Source organism: Pongo pygmaeus, chromosome 10, assembly GCF_028885625.2.
Source record: "Pongo pygmaeus isolate AG05252 chromosome 10, NHGRI_mPonPyg2-v2.0_pri, whole genome shotgun sequence".
Lineage (NCBI taxonomy): Eukaryota > Metazoa > Chordata > Mammalia > Primates > Hominidae > Pongo > Pongo pygmaeus.
In genome coordinates, this window is record NC_072383.2 from 100215321 (window position 1) to 100240508 (window position 25188).

A 25188-nucleotide genomic window follows, 5' to 3' on the forward strand; every position below is an offset into this window, starting at 1 on the left:
TAGACAGATATAAAAATCTAGAGCTCAGGAAAAAATGTAGATTGGAGATAAGGATTTAGAAGTCATTAGCATATAGATGGTAGTTTTAAATATAGATAAAATTGTTCATGGACTGTAAAATTCCAGATGGAATTCCGAAAGCATCATTTAAGATATGAATGAAGAGGCAGTCTAGGAAGGAGCGGGAGAAGAGCTCCAGCAAGGTAGGAAAATCAGGAGAGAACATGGAATAGATAAAAACACAGCAGAGCTTTTCAAGAGAGAGGGTATGATCAGCATCTTAAATATTGTAAAGAAGTTATGCAACATAATTAATGAAATGTATCCCTTAGATTTGTATCCTTTAATTGAAATTGAAAATTGAAGGTCAATTTACCTTAAACAATTTTAGTAGAATAATGGGGCCAAAAGCCAGACTACAGTGGGTTAAGCAACAAACATGAAGAGAGGAGAAAATTACAAATGTTGACTAATTTTCAGTGAGCTTATTCGTGGAGCATAGGAGAAAGAGTGACAGCTTCAGGGGAATGCAGACTAGAGGGACTGATGCTGATTGGTTAGTGGTTTTTTGAGAAATTTAAGTATATTTATTAGGGGAAAAATGTCTATGGAAACTAAAAAAACTATAGTGGCTATTAGTACCTCAATAAAGAAGACTATTGGAATTTTCCCTGCTTTTTAAGTGAAATTGACCTGGGAGTGTTTAAATTTGCCTTAAATCATATGGTTGTTTTTATTATAATTTTTCCTTATGTACACGAGTAGTGGGTAATTGTTGTGAAAAAACTTCAGACTTTACAGGAGTACATAAATTAGAAAATAAAAGTCTTTATAACATCAGTGATAACTATTAGCAATTTGATATATGGTATATATTTTTTTCCCTCTGCATATACTGTTACCTATGTGTGAGCACATGTTGTTCTGTAACCTTTTTAAAACTTAACAGTGTAGTCAACTGATAATTCAATAATGGAAGTAAAGGTAAAAATAAACTAAGCCTACAGAGATTTTTACATCTTTGTTATTTAATACATGATTAACCTCCATATTCAGGAATTTTATTTACAAACACCTTATCTATTCTTTGTCCTTCCTCTTTAGAGTGGATGTAACTGAAATTCAGATAGCTTTAGTGATTGTCTTTGTATTATCTGCATTTGGAGGAGCAACAATGTGGGACTATACGGTAAATCTGAATATTTAAATTTATATTTAAGTACTTTTCAAATATTTAGGAAAAAGTATTGCATTGTTAATTTTCTTCAAAAATCCTTGGCATTGTATTTATTTATTTATTTATTTTAATTGATGTATTTAATATTTGTTCCATTTCTTAACATTTTTTTCTTCATTTTATAATGTGTATTATCCTATATACCTTATGGCATTTCCTCCTATGCGTGAATATATTGCCACATAGAAGAAAACAACCTCATTTCCCTAATACTAAATAAAACAAAAACAACAACAAAAAACACACATTGGAATAACTTTTTCCAGGGTGAAATAAAATAAATATTTAAAAAATAAATCCAGTAAAATATTTTACATTTAAAACTTGTCACTCAATATTAGGAAAGTAGTTAATCTGCATTTTTATAATCTACTTTGAGGTGAAGATTCCCATATTAAGGAATGTTTTTATTTTCTGCCTGCTTGGTGACCTCAGTACTTTCATAAAAGTTGGCTCTTAGGAGGCCACTGTCGTAAATTCAAGCTTTTTTGCAAAAGAAGAACATTTCTGAAGAAACAATTGTCCTGTTACCACAACCTAAGTCCACCATACTGGCTAACTGACTCACACTTTCTGCTCAGTGTTAAGAATAACAATAAGGATATCAGTAGTCAACAACTAACAGTCATTCAATACTTATGTTCCTAAACATTTACCATCAGTTTTATCTGCCCCTCAGAACAATCCTATAAAATAGATATTGTTAGTATTATGCTTTATAAATAAGTCAGGGTGATTAAGTAATTTGTCCAAGGACACATGAGAAGTACTGGAGCTAGGAATTAAACCGACTGATTCCAGACTGTATGTAATCACTAAGCTATATATCTAGTAAAAATAGTAAGTGATACAAAACTAAACATAGTTTTACCACATGATCAGCAGTCACACTCCTTGTTATTTAACTAAATGATTTGAAAACTTATGTCCACACAAAAACCTGTACACAAATGTTTATAGCAGCTTTATTCATAATTGCCAAAATTTGAAAGCAACTAAGATGTCCTTCATCTTAGCTGGATAATCTAATGCTAAAAAGAAATGAGCTATCAAGCCATGAAAAGAAGTTATGCAAGGAACTTATGGAGTTCCAAGAAGTTATGGAGGAACCTTAAATGTTTATTACTAAGAGAAAGAAGCCAATCTGAAAAGGCTGCATATTGTGTGATTCCAACTATATGACATTCTTTAAAAAGGCAAAATTATGGAGACAGTAAAAGGAGCAGAAGTTACCATGGGTTGGAGGAAGAAGGGATGAATAGGTGAAGCACAGAGAATTTTTAGGGCAGTAAAACTATTTTGTATGATACTAAATGGTGGCTACATGTCATTATACATTTGTCATAGCACATAGAATGTACAACACCAAGATTGAACTCTAATGTCAACTATGAACTTTGGGTGATAATGATGTGTCAATGTAGGTTCACCAGTTGTAACAAATGTACCACGCTGGTGTAGGATGTTGTTGGCAGAGGGAGGGGTGGCTATATACTTTTCCACTCAAATTTTGTTGCAAACCTAAAACCACTCTAAAAAATTAAGTCCATTAAAAACACAGTATGAGGCCAGGAGTTCAAGACCAGCCTGGGCAACTTAGCAAGACCTTGCCTCTACAAAAATTCTTTAAAATTTTAGCCGGGCATGGTGGCATGCACCTGTAGTCCCAGCTACTCAGGAGGCTGAGGCAGGAGGGTCAACTGAACCCAGGAGTTCAAGGCTGCAGTGAGCCATTATCATGCCACTGACTACACTCCTGCCTGAGTGACACAGCAAGACCCCATCTTTAAAAAAAAAAAAGATTTCCCTGTAGCATTTAGTATCAGAATTGCCAATTATCATTTGTCAGTAGGCTCCAAAATAGACTTTGGGCATGTTTTTAAGTAGTAGTGATAGATTCCCCAGTACATTCATATTCCCTCTCATCACGTAAGAGTAAATAGAATCAAGGATATGCTACTATAGGCCCATACAAGATAACAGAGGGATGCTATACATTTTTTGTAGTAACTGTTCAGGTTGTGCCCCTAAGAAGGTAAATGTATGGGTGGATCACCTGAGGTCAGGAGTTAAAGACCAGCCTGGCCAACATGGCAAAACCCTGTCTCTGCTAAAAATAAACAAATTAGCCAGGTGTGGTGATGGGCACCTGTAATCCCAGCTACTCGGGAGGCTGAGACAGGAGAATCACTTGAACCTGGGAGGTAGAGGTTGCAGTGAGCCAAGAATGGGTCACTGCACTCCAGTCCTGGGCGACAGGAGACTCCATCTCAAAAAAAAAAAAGAAGGTAAATGTAGACCTAGAAGCAGTTAGACAACTCTAGTTATTAAGTCAGGTGTGGTTGTCTTAAACTTGGAATGGAATCTTAAAATTGTTTCACTCAATGTTTTGGCAGTATCGTAGGAAGAAAACATACCTGCTTATTCTTACCAACAAGAATACTTACTTTTGATTCAGGTTTTCTAAATTTAATTATTAACCTGTAGTTTCCACAAATTTTGGTACATTATTTCAGTCTATTTTCTAAACATAGTAGCCTCTAGCTTCTGGCAATTCATTGTTACTGTTTTTTAAATCCTTTGCTGCCTTTGGAAGTTTTCTTGAACAGCAGTTGACCAACAGGTAAATATATTGCTAGAGATTTAATCCTGGATATTAACTACACAGATTTTTTGCTTGCATACACATCATGATATTTGTTACATTTATGATGCAAATCATGGTGTCTCCCTTTCCTGTGATGCTACTTTTTAGAAGCTACTAAATTCAAGTGAACTATCCTTTTTCATGTTTAAGTCAGATGAAATCTTATGAGATTAAACATTTAGTCATAGTTGTATAAACAGACGAAGCTGGTTTGGTGGATTCATTTTTCACTTATGAAGAAAGCAGTTTCAAAAAAAAAGTCACTTTAGGCTGGTCCAATGGTAGTCAGTTAGTTGATTGCTCACAGTCAGTTACAGGTCAGACTCCTTGTTCTTCTCTTTTCCCCCCTCACTACTGTACTTGGCTAGTCTAAAAAAAATAATAAAAATTTAAAAACTAAAAAAAAAAGTTAAATAAAAAAAGTTTTTAAGTTATCACTTTGAATTATATTCCAGAAGTTAAGGTTTGATCACAAGAAAAAGGATAGCTTATTGTACAGGGCTTATCATTATGTTTCTTTATTATTTAATAAAAAACCAAAATTCTGTTGTCTTAATTGTTTCTTTCTTCTACCCCTAAAGATTCCTATTCTAGAAATAAAATTGAAGATCCTTCCAGTTCTTGGATTTCTAGGTGGAGTAATATTTTCCTGTTCAAATTATTTCCATGTTATCCTCCATGGTGGTGTTGGCAAGAATGGATCCACTATAGCAGTAAGGCAATAATTTCATCATTCAGTGTCAATTTTATGATAAATTTTCTTATCACCAGCTATAAAAAGATTAAAATATGCCAAAGTTCAAGAATGGGGAAGGAAACTAAGTATCTTAAAGAATTCATTTTAGGCACATAGTACAAAAGCATTTTAAAAACAGTTTAAACTGATATTTTCCTCTTTCTACAGGCTTGCTCTGCATAGGCTTTTCTGACATCTAGTTTCATTACTGCACATAATTAAGAGTTGCCATTTGTTTTCCTGCATTTTGTGCCTTGAACTAATAGCAGAGAGGAGGAAGGGTAGGGAATGTATGAGTTCCTGATTGGAAGCAGGAAAGCAGCCAAAGGTCAATGGTTTCACATATGGGGCAATTTATTACTCATCAAGTTAATTTTATTGAAATTTCGCTGAAATATATTTAAAAGAACTATTCTGATATTTCAAAAGATAAAATTTTAACTTTAATTCTTAAGTGGGTATACTTTGTGCTTGTGTTCTTTACACCTTGCTCATGCAAGTATTAAATATAATGCTTTTGTATTTTTTCATATTTGTTTTTTAAAACTTCAGTACTTTTAAGTGGGCAAGAGTTGGAATTCCTGCATACTTTTTAAACAAATATAACACCTATGTTTTTAAAAAGCCTATTGTCATCTTCAAGGTAGTTGAACAGAAGAAGACAAGTACTTATTCCAGTGATACCATCTTATACCAAAACATTGTTATAATGCCTTTTACAGGGCCGGGCACAGTGGCTCATGCCTGTAATCCTAGCAATTTGGGAGGCCGAGACAGGTGGATCACTTGAGGTCAAGAGTTCGAGACCAGCCTGGCCAACATGGTGAAACCCTGTCTCTACCAAAAATACAAAAAAATTAGCTGGGCATGGTGGCCGATGCTTTTGTAAATCCAGCTAGCTACTTGGGAGGCTGAGGCAGGACAATTGCTTGAACCAGGAGGCGGCGGTTGCAGTAAGCTGAGACGGTGCCACTGCACTCCAGCCTGGGTGACAGAGCGAGACTCTGTTTCAAAAAAAAAAGAATGCCTTTTTAGGATTGCTTTAAACTATAACATATTCACTTTAATTTCTTTTGTTGTATAGTTCAAAATTTCTATCCTTTAAATTAAAGTCATTTGGAGCAAGGTCTAATAAGATATTAAACATTAGATATAGCATTTTTAGAAAAAAAAAAGTCTCATTCTTTTAAAAGACTTGTAAGTAGACTTTCGAGACAATTTCAAAGGGATCCTCATAATTGATAAATTGTCAATATTTATGAATACACTTTATATACATAATTCAAAAGCAAAGTATACAATTCATCTAGAAATATAAGTTCTGATATATTTGGAAAAGTTGTCATTTTTTGAGGTGTTTTGTCAGTTGATCTCAGTATAGTACTGTGCTTAGGAATACATGTTGCTTGACTGTGGATGATAACATAGAACATTAGTTGGAACATTAAGTTCCATTGAAGAAAACAAAATTTAGTAATGATCATTGTCTGCTCTAAAGAATATTTTTGGCCAGGTGCGGTGGCTCACGCTCGTAATCCCAGCACTTTGGGAGGCTGAGGCAGGCAGATCATGAAGTCAGGAGTTCAAGACCAGTCTGGCCAACACAATGAAACCCCATCTCTACTAAAAATACAAAAATTAGCTGGGTGTAGTGGCGGGCACCTGTAATCCCAGCTACTCGGGAGGCTGAGGCAGGAAAATCGATTGAACCTGGGAGGTGGAGGTTGCAGTAAGGCAAGATCATGCCACTGCACTGCAGCCTGGGTGACAGAGCTAGACTCCAAGTCAAAAAAAAAAAAAAAGAATATTTTCATAAAAAAAACTGTTAGATATTTGAAGGATGACTTAAACACAAGTTAGGAAGTGGTTGGTTTCAAACTCTTAAACTGGTATTTTTCCAACTTTTTTAGGAGCAGATTTTTTTCTTGAATGAAATTTAAGAACCATAATATAAAGCACTATTAGATTTTTATAATTTATTACTATACAGTGTCATGTATATAATTTTATAATATGGTATTTCTATAATTTTATAGTAAGTTCTAACTTAAAACATGTAAACTTAATAAACAAGAGTAAAGCTGTTCTTGTGAACCCATTTAAATTGGTTATAGATTTAATAACCTCAATACCAAACTTATTTCAATATTTTGTTTAGGATAAGCAGTGCCAAGAGGATACTAATTCACACAGATAAAAATGTAATGGTCTGGATTTTACAATTTTACATAAAAGAACATTTGCAGTCTGAATGCAAAAAAAAAGGAGGTGGGGATGTTGGTGTAGAAAGAAACTAGGATAAGCTGGGTGTGGTGGCTCACGCCTGTAATCCCAGCACTTTGGGAAGCTGAGGCTGGGAGGATCGCTTGAGCCCAGGAGTTCGAGACTGGCCTGGGCAACATGGGGAAACCCTGTCTCTACTAAAAACACAAAAAATTAAAAAAAAAAAAAAAAAAAAAAAAGAAAATAGGAAAAAAGAAGGAAACCTGAATAGAACTAAACTATTCTTACTCTTCTTCTTCAGTGATGTTTTGTAGAATTGGCAGAATAAGCTTTATTTCAGTATCTCTACAAAATTATGTTAATTTGGCAGTCCACATGTGGACGGCCTTCAATGTAGTAAAAGTTGATATAGAATAAACTGCATTAATTTTTAGCCAGTTTAAAATGTGTGTGAATATCAAACTGGAATCAGACATCTGTGGCACTGTATTATATCTCTGTCACCCTCAGGTTCTGTGAAACCTTGAAAAGTATAACTCAGGTTTGTATCCTCCTGTAGGCCATACACTACATCACACTGTTCTTTAGGCCTCTCGCACAAAATAGATGGTCAGAAAATGTCTACATTGTAATAAATGCAGTGTTAAAATGTGATACTGATTTTCTGCTTTATCCCTTAGGGCACCAGTGTCTTGTCACCTGGACTCCACATAGGACTAATTATTATACTGGCAATAATGATCTATAAAAAGTCAGCAACTGATGTGTTTGAAAAGCATCCTTGTCTTTATACCCTAATGTTTGGATGTGTCTTTGCTAAAGTCTCACAAAAATTAGTGGTAAGAAATTTTTATTATTCATGATATAAATAATATACTTAGTTGTCAAACACAAAGCTGGAAATTATTTCATAAAATGTATAGGTTTTCTTTTGTAGTGTCAAAATTATAATAATTAGCTATTTGTGCTCCAAGCAAAACTGTGATAGGAGTTATGTTATATTCAGTTAAATTGTTTAGCTGTAGTTATCATTTACAACTTTCTGATATCAAGAAATTTAAACATTGGAAATTTTAATAAGCTGCCCAGTTGTGAATTTGAGAAGGTGTAGAAAAGTATTCTTATATCAAATGTGAGATTAAATGGTCTGTTTTAATACTGAATTAAAGTTATAATTAATTCTGTTGTAAAAGCTAACACATTTAAAACTTAATAGTAAAATTATTTTGTTTAATTTTTTTATAGATAGCTCACATGACCAAAAGTGAACTGTATCTTCAAGACACTGTCTTTTTGGGGCCAGGTCTTTTGTTTTTAGACCAGTACTTTAATAATTTTATAGACGAATATGTTGTTCTATGGATAGCAATGGTAAGTATTTTTCTCCATTTTATTTATTTTTTAACAATGCTTAAGAGCTATTTCAGTGAGCTATCAGTAGCCTCAAGATCTAGTCTAGGCTGGGAGTGGTGGCTTACGCCTGTAATCCCAGCACTTTGGGAGGCCGAGGTGGATGGATCATTTGAGGTCCGGAGTTCGAGACCAACCTGGCCAACATGGTAAAACTCTGTCTGTACCAAAAAATACAAAAAATTAGCCAGGCGTGGTGGTGCATCCCTGTAATCCCAGCTACTCAGGAGGCTGAGGCAGGCGAATCACTTGAACCTGGGAGGCAGAGGTTGCGGTGAGCCGAGATCATGCCACTGCACTCCAGCCTGGGTGACACAGCGAGACTCTGTCTCAAAAAAAAAAAGATCTAGTCTATACAATATATACAATAGATGTTTCTGAGTATTTAAAATTACTTCTTCTAAGCTGTGAATAATTTTATATTGTGTGTAGAAATGGCCACATATCTATAGGCCAGGTTTCCAACAACCTAGATTCTTGGAAACACAACTGTGTACCTAAAAATGGCTATATTTTTTTCCCCCAAAATACCAGTACAAAGATGCCAAAAACCACTTTACTCTGCCCAAAGACTTTATTCCCAGTTTACAGCAAGTAACAGGAAAATTAGATGGGGTTAGTACTAGCAAAGGTGGGCACTTTATTGCATCGAGAATTGTCAGCTAATATTGAGGAAAAAAACCAGAATAGACAGTGCTACTAAATACAGGATTCTCAGACCATTGTATGCTAGATGTAAGGAACCCTTTTTATGTGTATGGCCCTTGAGGATAGTGCATAATTTGTATTAATGATGACTCAGTCATCAATTAAATTAAATTCTCTTTGATTATATCCTGCTTAAGGAAAGGATGTGGATGACATAGATATTAATTTCTATTCAAAATGATTATAAAATACAGAATATAGTGCTTGAGAGAGACACATTAGCCATCTAAGGAAAAGAAAATCAATATTGGTAACACTTCAATTACAAAGGTGGAAAAATGGAGCATTATTACATTTTTTTTCTATTATTGAGACATATCTTTATGGTTGGTCTCCAATTAATGGTGGCTTTGAATAGTTTTGTTGTATTTCTATCTCTGGACCCACTGGTTATCACCAGATTCATAGTGATATATAAATATACTGAAGTACACCAAAACAAAACCCCCCAAAACCCTGCAGTGAATCTTTTGATAATTCAAATAATCTCACCGTATTTGTTAGATTTGGATATTTAAAAAAATCTATATCTATTCTGTGCATGGATTACAGGAGTACCTCTAATGGTCCTTTACTAGGTTGTGTAGTATGCTTTTTCTGGAGTAACTTAATAACATAATATTCATTCATAGTCCATTCAGAAGTCTTCATTCTTCCTATGGTGGCAGTGAGATGTACTTAAGTCTTTGAGGTGGACAATGAACGTTTTCAGGCAAAATTTTTAAAAAAATGTTTAAAAATCAGAATAATGTCCTTTAATTTGGTATCCACTATAAATATTTTTAGGGCTCCAAAACAATCCAGTTTAAAAAATAGGGGATAATTAATCAAAATATCTAAAAATTCAATGTAAGTTTTCTTTTAGTGAACTTAGGTATGTATTACAAGTGGAATTGTTGAATTAAAATATCAGGTGTTAAAAAAATCAATCATCTATTGTAATGAGTAATTGGCCTGGTTTACACCTGTGATGGAGACTGGTAAACTGAGGAAATCAAATTCAATTTCTATTTAAAACACTATGTGGATGACAAAAAAAAAAAAAAAAAAAGCCACACACACAATGTGGTGCTTTTCAAGTAAGCTTTTAACGTAAATGATAGAGATTTTCCCCTCATGGGTGAGAATTCCCTCTCCAAGGGCAGAGCTATGAGTCTCCTTTTTCTTCTGGGTTTCATTTTCTGAAGAGAAGCATTTGACTGTAGACTCTGGGCAAAGTTTCTAAATAGAGGCCATCTTTAAATTTGTAAACACAATTTTGTATATGCTTCAAGTATGGTATCTTTTCTAGACCTTTTACCTTCTTACAACTAACCTCAAAGAAACAGAAATGTATGTGATGGAATTAGTTCATTATAAGATGACTGATAACCTCTTCTAGAAGGAAATTTGCAGCTTCGTGGCACAGCAGGAAGTTGAAACAATGTGGAGTCAGGAGAGTTGGGTTCTGTGACTTTCTAGCTTCTGTATTTTAGTCGTCTTTTTTACCTCAGCCTCAGTGTCTATACCTGTGAAATAACCTGCATTTTCCAGAGGACTACAGTGAGGTCCAAATTTGAAATGTATTAAAGTGCTTTAAAATGTAGTATTTTTGGTGAAGAATTTTAGGTTAAGGTTTGATATTTGGGGGAGAAACAGAATAGTGCTACTTGAGAAAAGATAGATCATAATCCATTTTATATTTTCTTTTTTGCTTCTAAAGGTGATTTCTTCATTTGATATGGTGATATACTTTAGTGCTTTGTGCCTGCAAATTTCAAGACACCTTCATCTAAATATATTCAAGACTGCATGTCATCAAGCACCTGAACAGGTTCACAAGCATATTGACTGACTAATAGCCCAAGGAAAAGAGGAGATGAAGTTAGGGGAATCTATGAGTGAAGGAAATCCCCCTGTGCAGGAGGCTAGTATACCATAAATAAGGTTATATTTGAATATAAAACATAAAACCTGTAGATTTCATTGTGTCTGTTTCAGTTATGAAGCCCCCGTTGTGCGTATCATCATTTTTTATCACAGATGTTCTCAGAATAGTCTACATATTAATTAGAAACAAGACTAAAGAAATGTCAATCCTGAGGACAACAGTGAACCCCTGTAATTCTAAGTAGCAGTTTGTGTCTGAGACTTATCAGACACAGGGTTTTCACCGCCAAAGGATTACATAAATATTCAGAACATAAAGGATTTCAGCCATCTTGAGGGTGCTTACTTTGACTGCTAAAAACTGAAAAGTGATTCAATACTGCTTAAGTGCATGGCTTATAATATTGTAATTATTGAATCAAGTGATGTTCTAAGAAATTTTTTATACTAATCATTTTTCAAAAGAGGCATATTAGTATGTTATAAAAGAAAATACTTGCTTTTAGTATACTAGAATTTAAAAGGGCTACAGGAATTTTTTAAATAAAATTTGTATTTAATAAAAGGAATTTGTTGTACCAGTTCAGAAAAACATACGAATCTTTACACCGAAGGTAACGTGTTCCGTGATATTTTGAGTTAAAATTTCACTGTCACCGAAAAGTGGATGTTAAATATTCCCTTTCATGAAAAATGAAACAGTAGCTAAAAGTCAGTTGACATGTAAGAAAATTAGTAACTTAGAAAAACATGGTAAAAAAAAATCTTCCTTTTAGAATATAAAAGTTACTTTAAGTACACACTGACTCATTTGAGGTGATAAGGGATAAAATAAGTAAAAGTTATTCAACCACTAAGTACATTAGGTACTGATTCTTATCTTTGCACTCTAATTTAAATGTATTTAGATTACTCATTATGAATACTACTAGAACTATCACAAAGATCTCTGGGGATCCAAATCTTCAGATTCCCATCTGACCCTATTTTTAATTTTATATAATAGTTCAATAGACCATATGTCGTATGATGAAGTAATCAAAAAAATAAAGGAGTAATTTATGTACTACGTCTGTTTTAGGCAAGAAAAAGGTATATTGAAGAAAACAGTAAAAGATGATATTCCTTAAAAGCAAAAAAACATACTTATGGGAATTAAGTACACAGAAAACACTGGAGTACTTATCTTGCCTCTAACTATTGGTAAAACTTCCCAAATAAGGACTTTCTTACGAGGATGAATAGTACTTATGATTTATATTCTAATATATACTTTGGCTTAAAAGGAAAATCCTTTACAAACTTCAGAAATTTAGGAAGTAATGTCAAATATATTCGTTAATGGCGGAAGACTAATTTCTTCCTGTACAAGTAGGTTGTCACAATTAGAAAAAGTTTATCTGTAGGCACCTGTTTTGTTAAAACTTGGAAAACCTTATTATAACTAAGATAAGGGTGAGTTATAGAGGCAAAAATTAGAATTTAAAACATGGAATAGCAGGAGGCCAGGCATGGTGGCTCACACCTGTAATCCCAGCACTTTGGGAGGCCGAGGCGGGCAGATCATTTGAAGTCAGGAGTTCGAGACCAGCCTGGCCAACATGGCGAAACCCCGTCTCTACTAAAAATATAAAAATAAGCTGGGCGTGGTGGCAAGTGCCTGTAGTCCCAGCTACTTGGGAAGCTGAGGCAGGAGAACCGCTTGAACCTGGGAGGCGGAGGTTGCAGTGAGCTGAGATTGCTCCACTGCACTCCAGCCGGGGTGACAGAGTGAGACTCCATCTCAATAAATAAATAAACACAGATGTGATATATATAAACCATAAGTAATTAGGTGTGTTAATGATGTGCTCTTAATTTAATTGCAGACCAAGCCCAATTAAGTGACATTTTAATGTCTTTGTGGCAATGACATATTCACAAATCCATGTCTTAAAACTGTTATTTATATATTGTTCTATTGCTAGTGATTTAATGTTCAGAGGTGAATGATTTTAGCAATTTATTCCAGAACACAAATTTAAATGCATCTCATTGTCATTAGAATTGGTTGTATAATTTAAGTATATAGAAAAGGATGTACATGTAAAATAGATTTTGTATTCCATTTTTTCCTTAAAGAATATAACCTTCTATACTTGCGTTTTCTACCTTTTGGGATTGATACAGATACAATGAAGCCAAGCCTAAAATTAAATCGTCTTTATTTAATTGACAGTGTTAGAGAGAAAAATTCACTATCATTACTAAAGAGCTGAAAGCTTAATACATATTCTTTAGGAATAGTTGCTAACTAATAACTATTTAGATTTGACTTAACAGAAAGGGAGGTCTTACAATGAAACAGGTTTATGATTAAAGATGTTACAATTAAACTATTCTAAAGACTTACAATATGCTTCTTAGCTAACGTTATAATTGTATCATATTACTTAGGTTCAAGTTCTTTCTTCAAAGAGTCATCAGAATAACATGGATTGAAGAGACTTCCGAACACTTGCTATCTCTTGCTGCTGCTGTTTCATGGAAGGAGATATTAAACATTTGTTTAATTTTTAGTTAAGTGTTATACCTATTTCAGCAAATAAAATATTTCATTGCTTATATTAATCCTTATTTTTTCAATTTCAATATGATCACTTACAGTTTCCATCATAATTTTTTTTTGCAACATAGCCATTTCTTTTTTAAATTCATTTTGTGCACCAGTAAGTAGATTATCATGATTCTTCTCCAACTCTTCCATACTCTAAAAACACAAAAGACTAGTTAAGTTACAAAGCACCACTTTTCATCTCAGGTTCTAAAATTGTACAATTAATTTTCAAAAGTAGTAATTTTTAAATATTCAAATGCTCATTATCTATTTGAAATAAAAATATTCCAAGTAATACGTGAATACCAAAATACGTACTAAAAAAGAAAAAGTATAAGACATGAATAAAATGTTATAGGAAGTACAATGTAGTATACTTTGCCCAAAATGGGTTTCCTGAATTGTTAAGGTCAAGATAAAAAAGACTGGAAGTCCCACATCAGTAAAAACCATTTCTATTAAGCTTTCCAAATATCAAGTAATAATCTACTTATGACTAATAGTGTGCCATGAATTCACTAGAGGGAATAAAATAATCTATAGTACAACCTCTTTCACGTTATGAAAAATAAAAATTATGTCTTACATCTTTATTATTCATTCAACAAATAGTTAATCTGGTGCCTACTATGTAAGAGGTGCTGTATTAAGTGCTGTGGAGAAATTAAAAAACAATAATACATGATTGCTTCCTGATGGCAATGAGAAAAAAACGTAGAAACAAAACAAAAATTTTATAATAGGAATGGAAGCACAACTTGCTGTGGTGATATAGTGGAAAATGGGGATTAATTCCAATTTAGTGGGCAAAATACTAAGATTTCAATAGATAAAGAAAAAGGAGTTAAAAATATTCTAGGGGAAGGGCATAAGCAGAAGCATAGAAGTACGTAGTGAGCTGAGAGAAAGCAGTTATGTGGAGGGGTGGGGTAATGAACAAATGTAGTAAATGAAGCTTAAAAAGAGGGTCATGTCATAGGTGGATCTTGAATACCTAAGAATTTAGAATGGGAGGCTACTGACAGTTTTTCAAGAGGAAAGAGATATTATTTTTAAAAGATAATATGGCAGATCTAGGAAGCATAGATTGGAGAACAGAGAAATCAGTTAAGAATTTTAATGGTACAAGCAAATAATAATGAGGTCCTAAACTAGGGTAGTAGCAGTGGGCATTAAAAGAAAGAACCATTGCAGAAGTAAAAATTACAGGGCCTAGTAATAACTGGATGTGACAGAAAAAGGAGATGGAGGAATCAAAGGTTATACTATAGTTCCTATCCTAAATAGTAACATTTAGTGATAACATTTAGAAGTCTTTATCTAGTACTTCATCAAATCTTCACACCAATCCAAATGGTTCTCGGAGCATTAGAACAAGACAACAAGTTTTCCACTTGGAAATACTGTTTAAAATAACGTGTGTGTGTATAATTTTTTTTTTTTTTTTTTTTTTTTTTTTTTTTTTTTTTGAGGCAGGGTCTCGCTGTTGCCCAGGCTGGAGTACAGTAGTACGATTTCAGCTCACTGCAACCTTTGCCTCCAGGGCTCAAGTGATCCTCCCACCTCAGCCTTCCCAGTAGCTGGGACTACCGGTGAGTGCCACCATGCCCAGCTATTTTTGTTTGTTTGTTTGTTCTTAATAGAGATGGGGTTTTGTCATGTTGCTCAGGCTGGTGGTCTTGAAACACTGGGCTCAAGTGATCTCGCCTTGGCATCCCAAAGTGTGAGCCACTGTGCTCGGCCATATATATTAAAGTTATTCTGAAATATTTATTTTAAAACAATTTTACTAGTTTACTCAGAGCATCCCAATTCCTTTAATGTTATTTTAACATGTATTTGCACAAGACTATCTAAAGGAACCACCACTGAAAAAAAGTATATGCAAGATTCCATTGAGCTTCTATGAATAGTTACTAAAAAGTATATTTCTGCCTGAACAAGAAGGGTACAGACTACAATTTGCTAATATGTATGTGTCAGTAGATAATTATCAATCCACAGACTTTTAATCCTCAGATGTCTATTATATCTATTATTTTATGTTGGATATATATTCATTTTTGGTCGCTGTAATAATTCTAAAAGCAAATGTGCCATAAAATACTTCTATAATACATTTGAAAACAAGAGAATTCAATAATTTGGGTACTTTCTATTTAACAAACACTGGGGATAAAAAAACAAGTAAAATACAACCTAAAAATGATTATTATAGAGTCTATTTTCAGTTAAACAGAGAACTATGACTAAAGTGTTATTAAAGTATGGATTTTATGCATGATAAGTATATTTCTAAGTAAAATTCCCAATTTACCATTTCCTGTCTTGAATAATCCCGACAAAACCATTTGAATCCTCAAGTAAAAATACATTCATCACTTAAATCAGAAACAATGAATTCAAAATGGAAAAGTAGTTAAAGTCTAAAATGTTTTTTCCCATAAACTGAGAAAGAAAAGAATTATCTTCTACTTCCATAAATATATTATTTTTTATAACGATGTATTGTGTTACTACATACAACAAACCTTTATGAACTGCTCATATAACTGTCTAATTGTTTTCAGTCTCTGGCTCTGAACAATTCTAGATTGTTGAAGAATCTTTTGTTGCTGTCGAAACATATTCTACAAATATAAAAGAAAAAAACTGTGTAATAACAATTTGGGTAAAATTTTAAATTTAGAAAAAATAATTCTACATTAAACTTAAAAGAAAGTGTTAAAAATCAATGCTTTTAAAATTTTAACAACTATTATGACCACGTTTAGATAATTTATGTTCACCACTGATATGTAACAATATATTAATTCTACCAGTTGCTGAATGGGAAATTTTAACAATAATCAAGTCATGTCTTAATTCTTGGTGATTTCAGTGTCCACACAGATGATCCTTCCGATAATAATGGTTTTCCGTTCCGTGACCTGTTTCTCAATGATTTTGGCCTCTACCCTACTTTAGCCATTGACTTACATACTCCCACCCTAGATTCTGACATTACTAATAATTCTAACCACTACACAGTATTAATAATGGTAAACTTTCTAAGAGATAGATACTCAGCATTCTCCTTTCATAGATGAGTAAACTGAGGCATAATCTGTCCATGGTTTCACAGCTACAATTGCTCAAACAAGAATTTGATCCAAAACAGTATTGTTGCTGGCATCCAGGCTCTAACCATTATACATACTGTTTCTCTATCTATCCTAGTATTTAACCACTACTTCTTTAACATTCTAATTTACTCTCTTTAGTACTACAGCTCAATAATCTATCAGCCCACAAATCCATCCTATCTATTTTACACTGTCATCCCTACCCCCAATATCCTCACTTGCAGGTAACACAAGTCTGGCCATTAAAAGTCAACAATGTTCTGACAACAGACATCCCTAGGTATCCTGGGGGGACCAGTTCCAGGACACCCAACCCCTCAGGAGACCAAAATGTGCAGATGCTCGAGTTCCTGTTACAAAATGGCATCATATTTGCATATAACCAATGCACATCCTTCCACATACTTTAAATCATTTCTAGATCTCATAATACCCAACACAATGTAAATGCTATATAGTTGTAACACTGGATTATTTTTACAATTTGCATTTTTTCTTTTCTTTTCTTTCTTTTTTTTTTTTTTTAAGAAAGGGTCTCCCTCTGTCACCCAGGCTGGAGTGCAGTGGCACGATCTCGGCTCACTGCAGCCTCCGCCTCCCAGGTTCAAGTGATTCTCCCGCCTCAGCCTCCTGAGTAACTTGGATTATAGGCACGCGCCATCACAGCCCGGCTAATTTTTGTATTTTTAGTAGAGATGAGTTTTCACCATATTGGTCAGGCTGGTCTCAAACTCCCAACCTCAGGTGATCCACCCGCCTCGGCCTCCCAAAGTGCTGGGATTACAGGCATGAACCACCACGCCCAGCCTCTTCCAAATGTTTTTCATCCACGATTGGTTGAATACACAGATGCGGAACCCTTACATACAGAGGGCTAACTATACAATGATTGGTTCAAGAATGGGCAAATGATCCAAACTCCATCAGTCATATTTTCCCAGAGGAATTTTTTGCCAGAGCTATTGAGAAAGATTTTCTCAGTCCACTGGGGTTACTAAACTTGTAATAAGCCTAGGACTGTAAAAACTATCTTGCTTACTACATCGAGACACCTTACTGAGAACTGATGACGGAACCCAGATGACACTACATGAGCAACCCCTTCCCTGTTCCCATCTGGCTATGCCTGAAGCTAAACTGCCCCAACTTCTTTTATATAAACCAATGATCCTTCTTTTGTACTTTGACAAATTTCTGTCACTTGGAAATGCAGGAATCCCAAACAATATAAAAAGCAAAGACCAATGCCTTTTATGAGTATGGTATGTGCCTATACGTCTGTGGTTTACAGTTCAGCAGGTTTAAAACACATGGCCAGCAATGGTTAATGAAACCTGGCTCAGTTCCATTGGTCACAATAAAAGGCTAGGTTCTCCATTCCTACTTGAGACTTGGTTAATTTTAAACCTAATCATGATACCAACAAGTATTTTTTCTTCTTGTTCCTCAGCTTTCTGCATATCTAAATCCCACTGCTGAAACAAAGTCAGAAACTGCTGAGAATATTCTTGGTTAAGCTTCTGCCTGTAAAACATAATGATGAATTATTGTCATATTTCATACCAATATAAAAAGAATATAAAACAAAACTGAGTTGACACGTTTATACTATATAAGAAAAGGAAATACCTGCAGCTTAAGTCTTCTGATGGGAAACCAAAAAGTAAAATTATGATTTACACTGATTCCAGAAGTATTTTTTTTCTAACAAACTAATAGAAGAAAAGCCCTGTCACAAGCTTTAGCTCTTGAAAACTAAGGAAGTTTTATTGTATATATAAATTTTCAAAAAGAAATTCATCTGATCTCTAAGCAGTTTATTTTTCATTTTTTTCTGATTGAATATAGATTCTGATATAACAAATACATTAAATAAGGTGATTGTATTTATCCTATAAGATTTCTAAATAGAAATAGTTCACTTAATTTTTTTCCCTATTTTGGCTTAACAAAGATTTTATACAAAAGAAGAGTTAAGTCAGCTAAAACATACAAATTATGTACGATACAAGATTGGTGTTTTTCTACATTGTTGAACATAATTCACTATCATAAGACTAACGGTTTTTATGACATTTACATTTTATTCAACTAGTGTATTTCTAGAATGAACATAAATTACTTTTAGGCTGGGCACAGTGGTTCATGCCTATAATCCCAGCACTTTGGGAGGCTGAGGTGAGAGGATTGCTTGAGCCTAGGAGTTCAAGACCAGCCTGGGCAACATAATGAGACCCCCATCTCATAAAACAACAACAAAAAACGAAATTACTTTTATAACCTCACTTGTTACCTAAAAGGAAAAAAGTGATCTTTATTGATTTTTTAGGAAATAATGTCAATTCTATGAAGGAGTGAGGTTTATAGGGCTACAGGACTATCATACTTAGAGAAAAATCAAGCCAAATACATTTTCACTAGAAACCCCAGTAACTAGAATAGTATTTTTCTTTTCTTGTTTTTTTTGACAGAGTCTCACTCTGTTGCCCAGGCTAGAGTGCAGTGTCACGATCTTGGCTCACTGTAACCTCTGCCTCCTGGGTTCAAGCGAGCACGCCTGGTTAATTTTTGTATTTTTAGTAGAGACGGAGTTTCACCATGTTGGCCAGGCTGGTCTCTAACTCCTGACCTCAAGTGATCTACCCACCTTGGCCTCCCAAAGTGCTGGGATTACCGGCATGAGCCACTGTGCCGAGCCTAGAATAGTATTTTTCATAAGTAATTTACACCAGTAAATACTGAGAAATGTGGCTCTAAAAAAGAAGCAACCACCTTACCTTTGATCTTGTTGTGTTTTCCAAACATGTTCGATTTTCTGGTTACTAGTTTTGAGAGAAGCCTTGGTATACATTTCTAGTCTCTTTCTCTTGGCAAGAAGAGCCTTGTTAATGTCAACTAGATTGAAAATAAAAATTCATTAAAATTTAATGTTGAAAAAAGTATTTTGTTCCCACATATTCAAGTAAATGTGGTTAAGGTTGGTTCAACAATATTGGAAAGACATTTAAACTTAAATTTAGAAATAGGCATAATTTCAAAATGCAGAATTATTTGCTTACTTTTTTTTTCTGAGAAAACTCTCAGCTACTAGCACCCAAATTCTGATTTTCCTAACTGGAGATAATTTTTTAACTTAGGAACAATAAAAAAGAGCTAATAAACAAAACAATGTGCCAAGGACAGACTTTAAATTTCCCCATGAGAAAACACTGTTAATAAAGGCTAAATGTAGGCCAGGCGCGGTGGCTCACACCTGTAATCCCAGCAGCACTTTGGGAGTCCGAGGCCGGCAGATCACAAGGTCAAAAGATCGAGACCATCCTGACCAACGTGGTGAAACCCTATCTCTACTAAAAATACAAAAATTAGCTGGGCGTGGTGGCACGCACCTGTAGTCACAACTACTCAGCAGACTGAGGCAGGAGAATCGTTGGAACCCGGTAGGCAGAGGTTGCAGTGAGCTGAGATTGCACCACTGCACTCCAGCCTGGGAACAGAGTGAGACTCCGTCTCAAAAATAAAAAAAAATTTTTTTAAAGGCTAAATTTATCTAAATTTATAAAATACACCCCAATTAAAAGGACACATTTCAATGAATTATTGTTAGAACTCATTATAGAAAATATGTAAAAGTACTCTATTAAAAAAGAGAATCCAAAAAGGATAAAAATAGTTAAAGAAGAAAACTATTTTTAATATAATCAATTATATATATACATGTATTTTAAAAGACACGGGGGTCTCACTATGTTGACCAAGCTGGTCTTTGAACTCCTGGCCTCAAGCAATCCTCCTGCCTTGGCCTTCTAAAGTGCTGGAATTATAGGTGTGAGCCCCTGTGCCTGGCCATCAATGATACTTTTAAATACATTTTTTACTAAAAGAGACAAAGACCAAGGACAGAAAAAAATCTTAGTTTAAGTAAATTTCTAGATAAATTAATTTAAGATCACTTTATTTTTCAATGAGAAATAGGTGAATAAGATCAGTTTTAAATGCTTTTGTGGAGCTCTTTATTGGGCATTTTTACCCATAAGAACTGCATTTCATAAAATGTTTACTACTTCAAATAATGCTTTGCTAAACATAAGCCTTTATCTTATGGATCTACCATAAATAGGCATCTTTCAGTAATCATGCTGGAGCTGCACTATTACATAAATATTTTATACTTTCAGTATTATCTATAATAAATTTATAAAACAAGCACTTTTTCACCACCGGACAGAGCAAAGCTTTCAAAAAAGATTTGACTGTATGAATAATCCATTTAGAGGAGCTAAATATTAACTCTTTTTTAAGATAACTAATCTCTAACAAAGCTCATATTTTATTGATACTTAATATATTATTTAAAACTTGAGAATTTTTGAACCTAATTATAAAACTCTCACTATCTAGCAAAATTGTCTTTAGTATTAACTACATAGTTTATTAATGTAAAAAGAGTTATTTTAGAGGCTTAATTTACACTGTCCTCCCTAAAGAAAAGAACACAGGAAGTCAGAAAATAACTAAACTGAAAAAATGAAAAACTTATATACAAATATATGTATGTATGTGTGTGTGTGTGTGTGTGTATCACTTAGTCTGTGAATACAAAGAAGGGTAAAGACTTTTCCTGTGCATTTTTCTTCTAAAATTCCATAGTCCATTAAATTCGCATATGTATAAAATAAAAGCACCATTCACTCTTAACATCATGGAAAAGATTAACTATGAAAATCTATGATGCTAAATCACAAATACTTATGCAGAATCTTCTATGTGAGAACAAGGCATTAAATAACAGTCTTATAGCCCATTATTAACATTTGTTATTATACAAATTATATGGCTTAAAACAATTTTCTTTAAATACAAGTATCTCCTAAAACATACCTCCAACTCCTTCCAGCATATTCTGTACTTCACCCCTGGAAAGAAATTACATTTTAAACACTTTAGAAGATCCACAAAATACCATGCTTGTTTTGGAAGAAATACCAGATGCCAAATATTTTACATATATTATTTGTTAGCAATTTTTCCTGAAGTGCTTTATCTAAGAAACAAAAATTATTTTGAACACGTTACCCCATATCTTCAACTACTCCTGCAGAAGACCTTTTCTTCCTACGTTTCTCAATGACTGCAGTCTTCCCTGTATTGACAATTAAAAAAAAAAAAAAAAAAAAGCTTTTGAAACTGAATAGGTTATTTTGGTAAATTTTAATGAAACATCTTCATTTGGGGATTTTTAGGCTTTTTGCCAACATACAGTTTCAAAGCAGACATAAAAATGCAATATTCTCTGCAGGTTAGATGAAATTAAATCAGGATTCAGGACCATTTTATAGGAATAATTTTTCAAGTCTCCCTGGGTTAATGTCACAGTAAGCCACATACTATATATCAGATATTTTGGAAATAACTGCAAAAGCAAGAGTTGCCGAATAAGCTTCTGTAACTCCGATACTGCAATATAAGGATCAAATGAGAAACACAAAGTACAGCTGGCCATCCCTGTCAGCAGGTTCTGTAACCACAAATACCGGGGGAGGGAAGCCCATACCTGAAAATGCTTTACAAACTAAGTTGTACGATAGTCTCAATGGGTTCAAAACAAATGAACTGAAGGACATCACTGCCCAACATGAGATGTACTGCACCTTCAATAACATCTTCCTCTGATCCACTCAGATCTTTCTTATCTTCAGTCTCAAAGTCATAGGCTCTCGCAAACTGATCTTCCACAGACGGCTTCCCAGATTTCCTGGAATACTTTTTTCCGGAGGACACCATATTTAGATGCTTCCTGACTTTAAAAAACAAATTTCTTGAACCTTCTGAATCCAAAGACATCATTTTAATACACTGGCAAAAGTTTAAATATCAAAGGAGATATCGAACAAGGATTGTTGAATACAATTTTAACAGTTTCCTCATTTATTTGGGGGGCCAAAAGTTAAGAAGATAATGACATTTGTTAAAAAATAAATAGGCCAAGCACGGTAGCTCACGCCTGAAATCCCAGCACTTTGGAAGGTTGAGGCAGGCAGATCACCTGAGGTCAGGAGTTCAAGACCAGCCTGGCCAACATGGTGAAACCCCGTCTCTACTGAAAAAAAAAACAAACAAAATTAACCAGGCGTGGTGGCACGTGCCTGTAGTCCCAGCTGCTCAGGAGGCTGAGGCAGGAGAATCGCTTGAACCCGGGAGACAGAGGTTACAGTGAGCCAAGATCGCAGCCACTGCACTCCAGCCTGGGTGACAAGAGTGAAACTTCGTCTCAAAAAAGAACAACAAAAATGGCCGGGCGCGGTGGCTCATGCCTGTAATCCCAGCACTTTGGGAGGCTGAGGCGGGCGGATCACCTGAGGTCAGGAGTTTGAGACCAGCCTGGCCAACATGGTGAAACTCCATCTCTACTAAAAATACAGAATTAGCCGGGCGCAGTGGCCGATGCCTGTGATCTCAGTTACTCAGGAGGCTGAGGCAGGAGAGTCGCTTCAACCCGGGAGCGGAGGTTGCAGTGAGCTGAGATGGCCCCACTGCACTCCAGCCTGGGCGACAGAGTGAGATTTCGTCTCAATCAATCGATGAGAGAGAATGACAGCCTCCACCCCGACTCAAGTCCACCCCGACTGGAGAGGTGGCCCCTGAGGCCTGGGAGTTCCGAATTTTGGGGCCGCCTTTGCCAGATTCTGGCTAAATCTGGGCAACTCTAGCAGGCCGCTCAGTCACGCGGGGAAATTATAGTTGCTGGCGGGACACGTCATGAGGATGCCAGAAAGAAGCTCATAAAAAGACAAATAATAAAAATGTCCCGCAATTTAGGTCTCGGAAAATGAACATCGGCAGAAGATTTCGACAACAAATACATCGAGGAACCACGAAAGGCGCCCTCGGTGTGGAGCGGCAGGAGGGAGACGCGCGGAGCGAGGTAGGGCCGGCCCCGCCGCGTTCCTCCAGTCAGTGGTCCCAGGGTGTAGCGATGGGGCCCAGCCCCAGCCCAGCCCGCCCTCTTTCCACCAGCCCCTCTCCTGCTCAAGGCCCTGTCCTCAGTGAGGTTCGCGGCCTCCGTTTTCTCGTCAGAGGCCCCAGGCGACGCCAGGAGGTAAAATTTACCTCACTGGTCAAGGGCAGCCTCTGGCCTGGACACCTGCGATAGACAGACGCCTCCCCTGCTCACGCCTGAAACACAACGCAATGGCTGAGGACCAGTTACCGGTAGTCGACAGGCGTCCTCCACAACAACTCTTCCACAAGCGCGCTTCACCTGAGGTGGCCCCTTCTCCGCGACGCTTCTGAGGCAAGCTGGGATTCGCACGGGAGAAAAGCCAGTGTCACCTCATCCGGACCCGTCGCTGATTGGCTGGACGCAGAGCGCAGGCGTGAACTGGGTGGCGAGGCTCCGCCCCCATGGGGCGATTGCGCGCCCAAATCGCTGGCCCAGGTTGCTTTGGCCTCCGGGGCGGGCTGTGAGTACACTTGAGGCCTGGTGCCTTCCAGTTTTTAAGTTTTAAATGTTTATAATCGAAAATTGCGGCTGGGCGCAGTGGCTCACACCTGTAATCCCAGCACTCTGGGAGGCCGAGGCAGACGGATCACTTGAGGTCAGGAGTTCCAGACCAGCCTGGCCGACATGGTGAAACTCGTCTCTACTAAAAATGCAAAAATTAGCCGGACGTGGTGGCGGGCGCCTGTAATCCCAGCTACTTGGGAAGCTGAGGCAGGAGAATTGCTTGAACCCAGGAGGCAGAGGTTGCAGTGAGCAAGACCACGCCATTGCACTCCAGCCTGGGCAACAGAGTGAGACTCCATGTCAAAAAAAAAAAAAAGAAAAAGAAAGAAAGAAAAGAAAATTGCGGAATAATATGTAAATTATGAAACATGATGAACATACCACCTAATTTATGAAGTAGGGCTTTACCAACATTCACTGACTCTCCTCAGGCAGGCCTTTCCATCCGATCCTCACCAGGACCCCACCCTTCCCCATTCAGGGATATAAGAAAATTATCCTAAATTTATGTAAATCATTCACCCTTCCTTATTTTCTAAGTTTTATTACCACATGAAAAGGTGTCGTTAAACAACACGGCTTAGTTTCGTTCGCGTTTGGCATTACAAAAAATTGTCCCATAGTCTATGTAGCGTTCTGACAGTCCACTAGAATGGCAAAACTACAAAATATGACTACACGGAGTGATGATGAATCTATGTAACAAAGGGAACCCATTCAGTGGGTGGGAGTATAATTGTAAAACAATTATTTGGTGTAACTGGAAATCGCCTATCAATTGCAAAACAATTTTTGAAGATATAATTTATGAAGGAAATGAAACTCACCTATAATCCCACTACCCAGAAATAATATACAGTTTTAAATTGGGGGTATTATTTCCTTTCATCCTTTTTTCTGTGCTTATATGTATTTTCCCCCAAATAATTTTAAAATATATTTCAACCTTTGTACCTGCCTTAGTTTGCTCACAGCTCTGCAATCCTTTTTCTATTTGAAATCATACATTTTACCCTTTTTTTTTTTTTGAGACAGGGTTTTGCTGTCTTGCCAAGGCTGAAGTGCGTGGCATGGCATGATCATGGCTCACTACAGCCTTGATTTCCTGGGCCCAAATGATCCCCGTCTCT

At 35.8% G+C, this 25188-nt stretch overlaps 2 protein-coding genes across 7 annotated transcripts in view; one reads left to right on the forward strand and one right to left on the reverse strand.

Annotated features, from left to right (window-relative positions):
* Nucleotides 1-13440, forward strand: part of CHPT1 (choline phosphotransferase 1) — a 30765-nt gene extending 17325 nt beyond the window's left edge. The window contains exons 4-9 of one of the 3 annotated variants that reach the window (XR_008493114.2): nt 1105-1189; nt 4466-4597; nt 7524-7682; nt 8089-8214; nt 10664-10867; nt 13267-13440. Coding sequence is in view for 2 of the 3 variants with exons in the window: in XM_063646639.1 (XP_063502709.1) it covers nt 1105-1189; nt 4466-4597; nt 7524-7682; nt 8089-8406 (694 nt within the window). In the remaining variant the exon portion in view is untranslated. Of the gene's footprint in view, nt 1-1104; nt 1190-4465; nt 4598-7523; nt 7683-8088; nt 10615-10663; nt 10868-13266 lie in introns of those variants that run through there. The other 2 variants (XM_054445769.2, XM_063646639.1) reach the window with 2 other exon arrangements.
* Nucleotides 13018-23906, reverse strand: SYCP3 (synaptonemal complex protein 3). Of its 4 annotated transcripts, none has more exons than XM_054445771.2 (9): nt 23762-23906; nt 22203-22352; nt 21628-21694; nt 21433-21467; nt 19329-19446; nt 17976-18075; nt 15958-16056; nt 13475-13579; nt 13018-13346 (listed from the first exon to the last, which is right to left on the reverse strand). In XM_054445771.2, the coding sequence occupies exons 2-9, from the start codon at nt 22333-22335 to the stop codon at nt 13293-13295; spliced, it is 711 nt and encodes a 236-aa protein (XP_054301746.1). In that variant the 5' UTR covers nt 22336-22352; nt 23762-23906; the 3' UTR covers nt 13018-13292. The 4 variants fall into 4 exon arrangements, with proteins under 4 accessions (XP_054301746.1, XP_054301747.1, XP_054301748.1 ...); XM_054445772.2 differs by having other exon boundaries at nt 22203-22348; nt 23762-23885; XM_054445773.2 differs by having other exon boundaries at nt 22203-22348; nt 23662-23858.
* Between the last annotated feature and the right edge of the window lie 1282 nt (nt 23907-25188).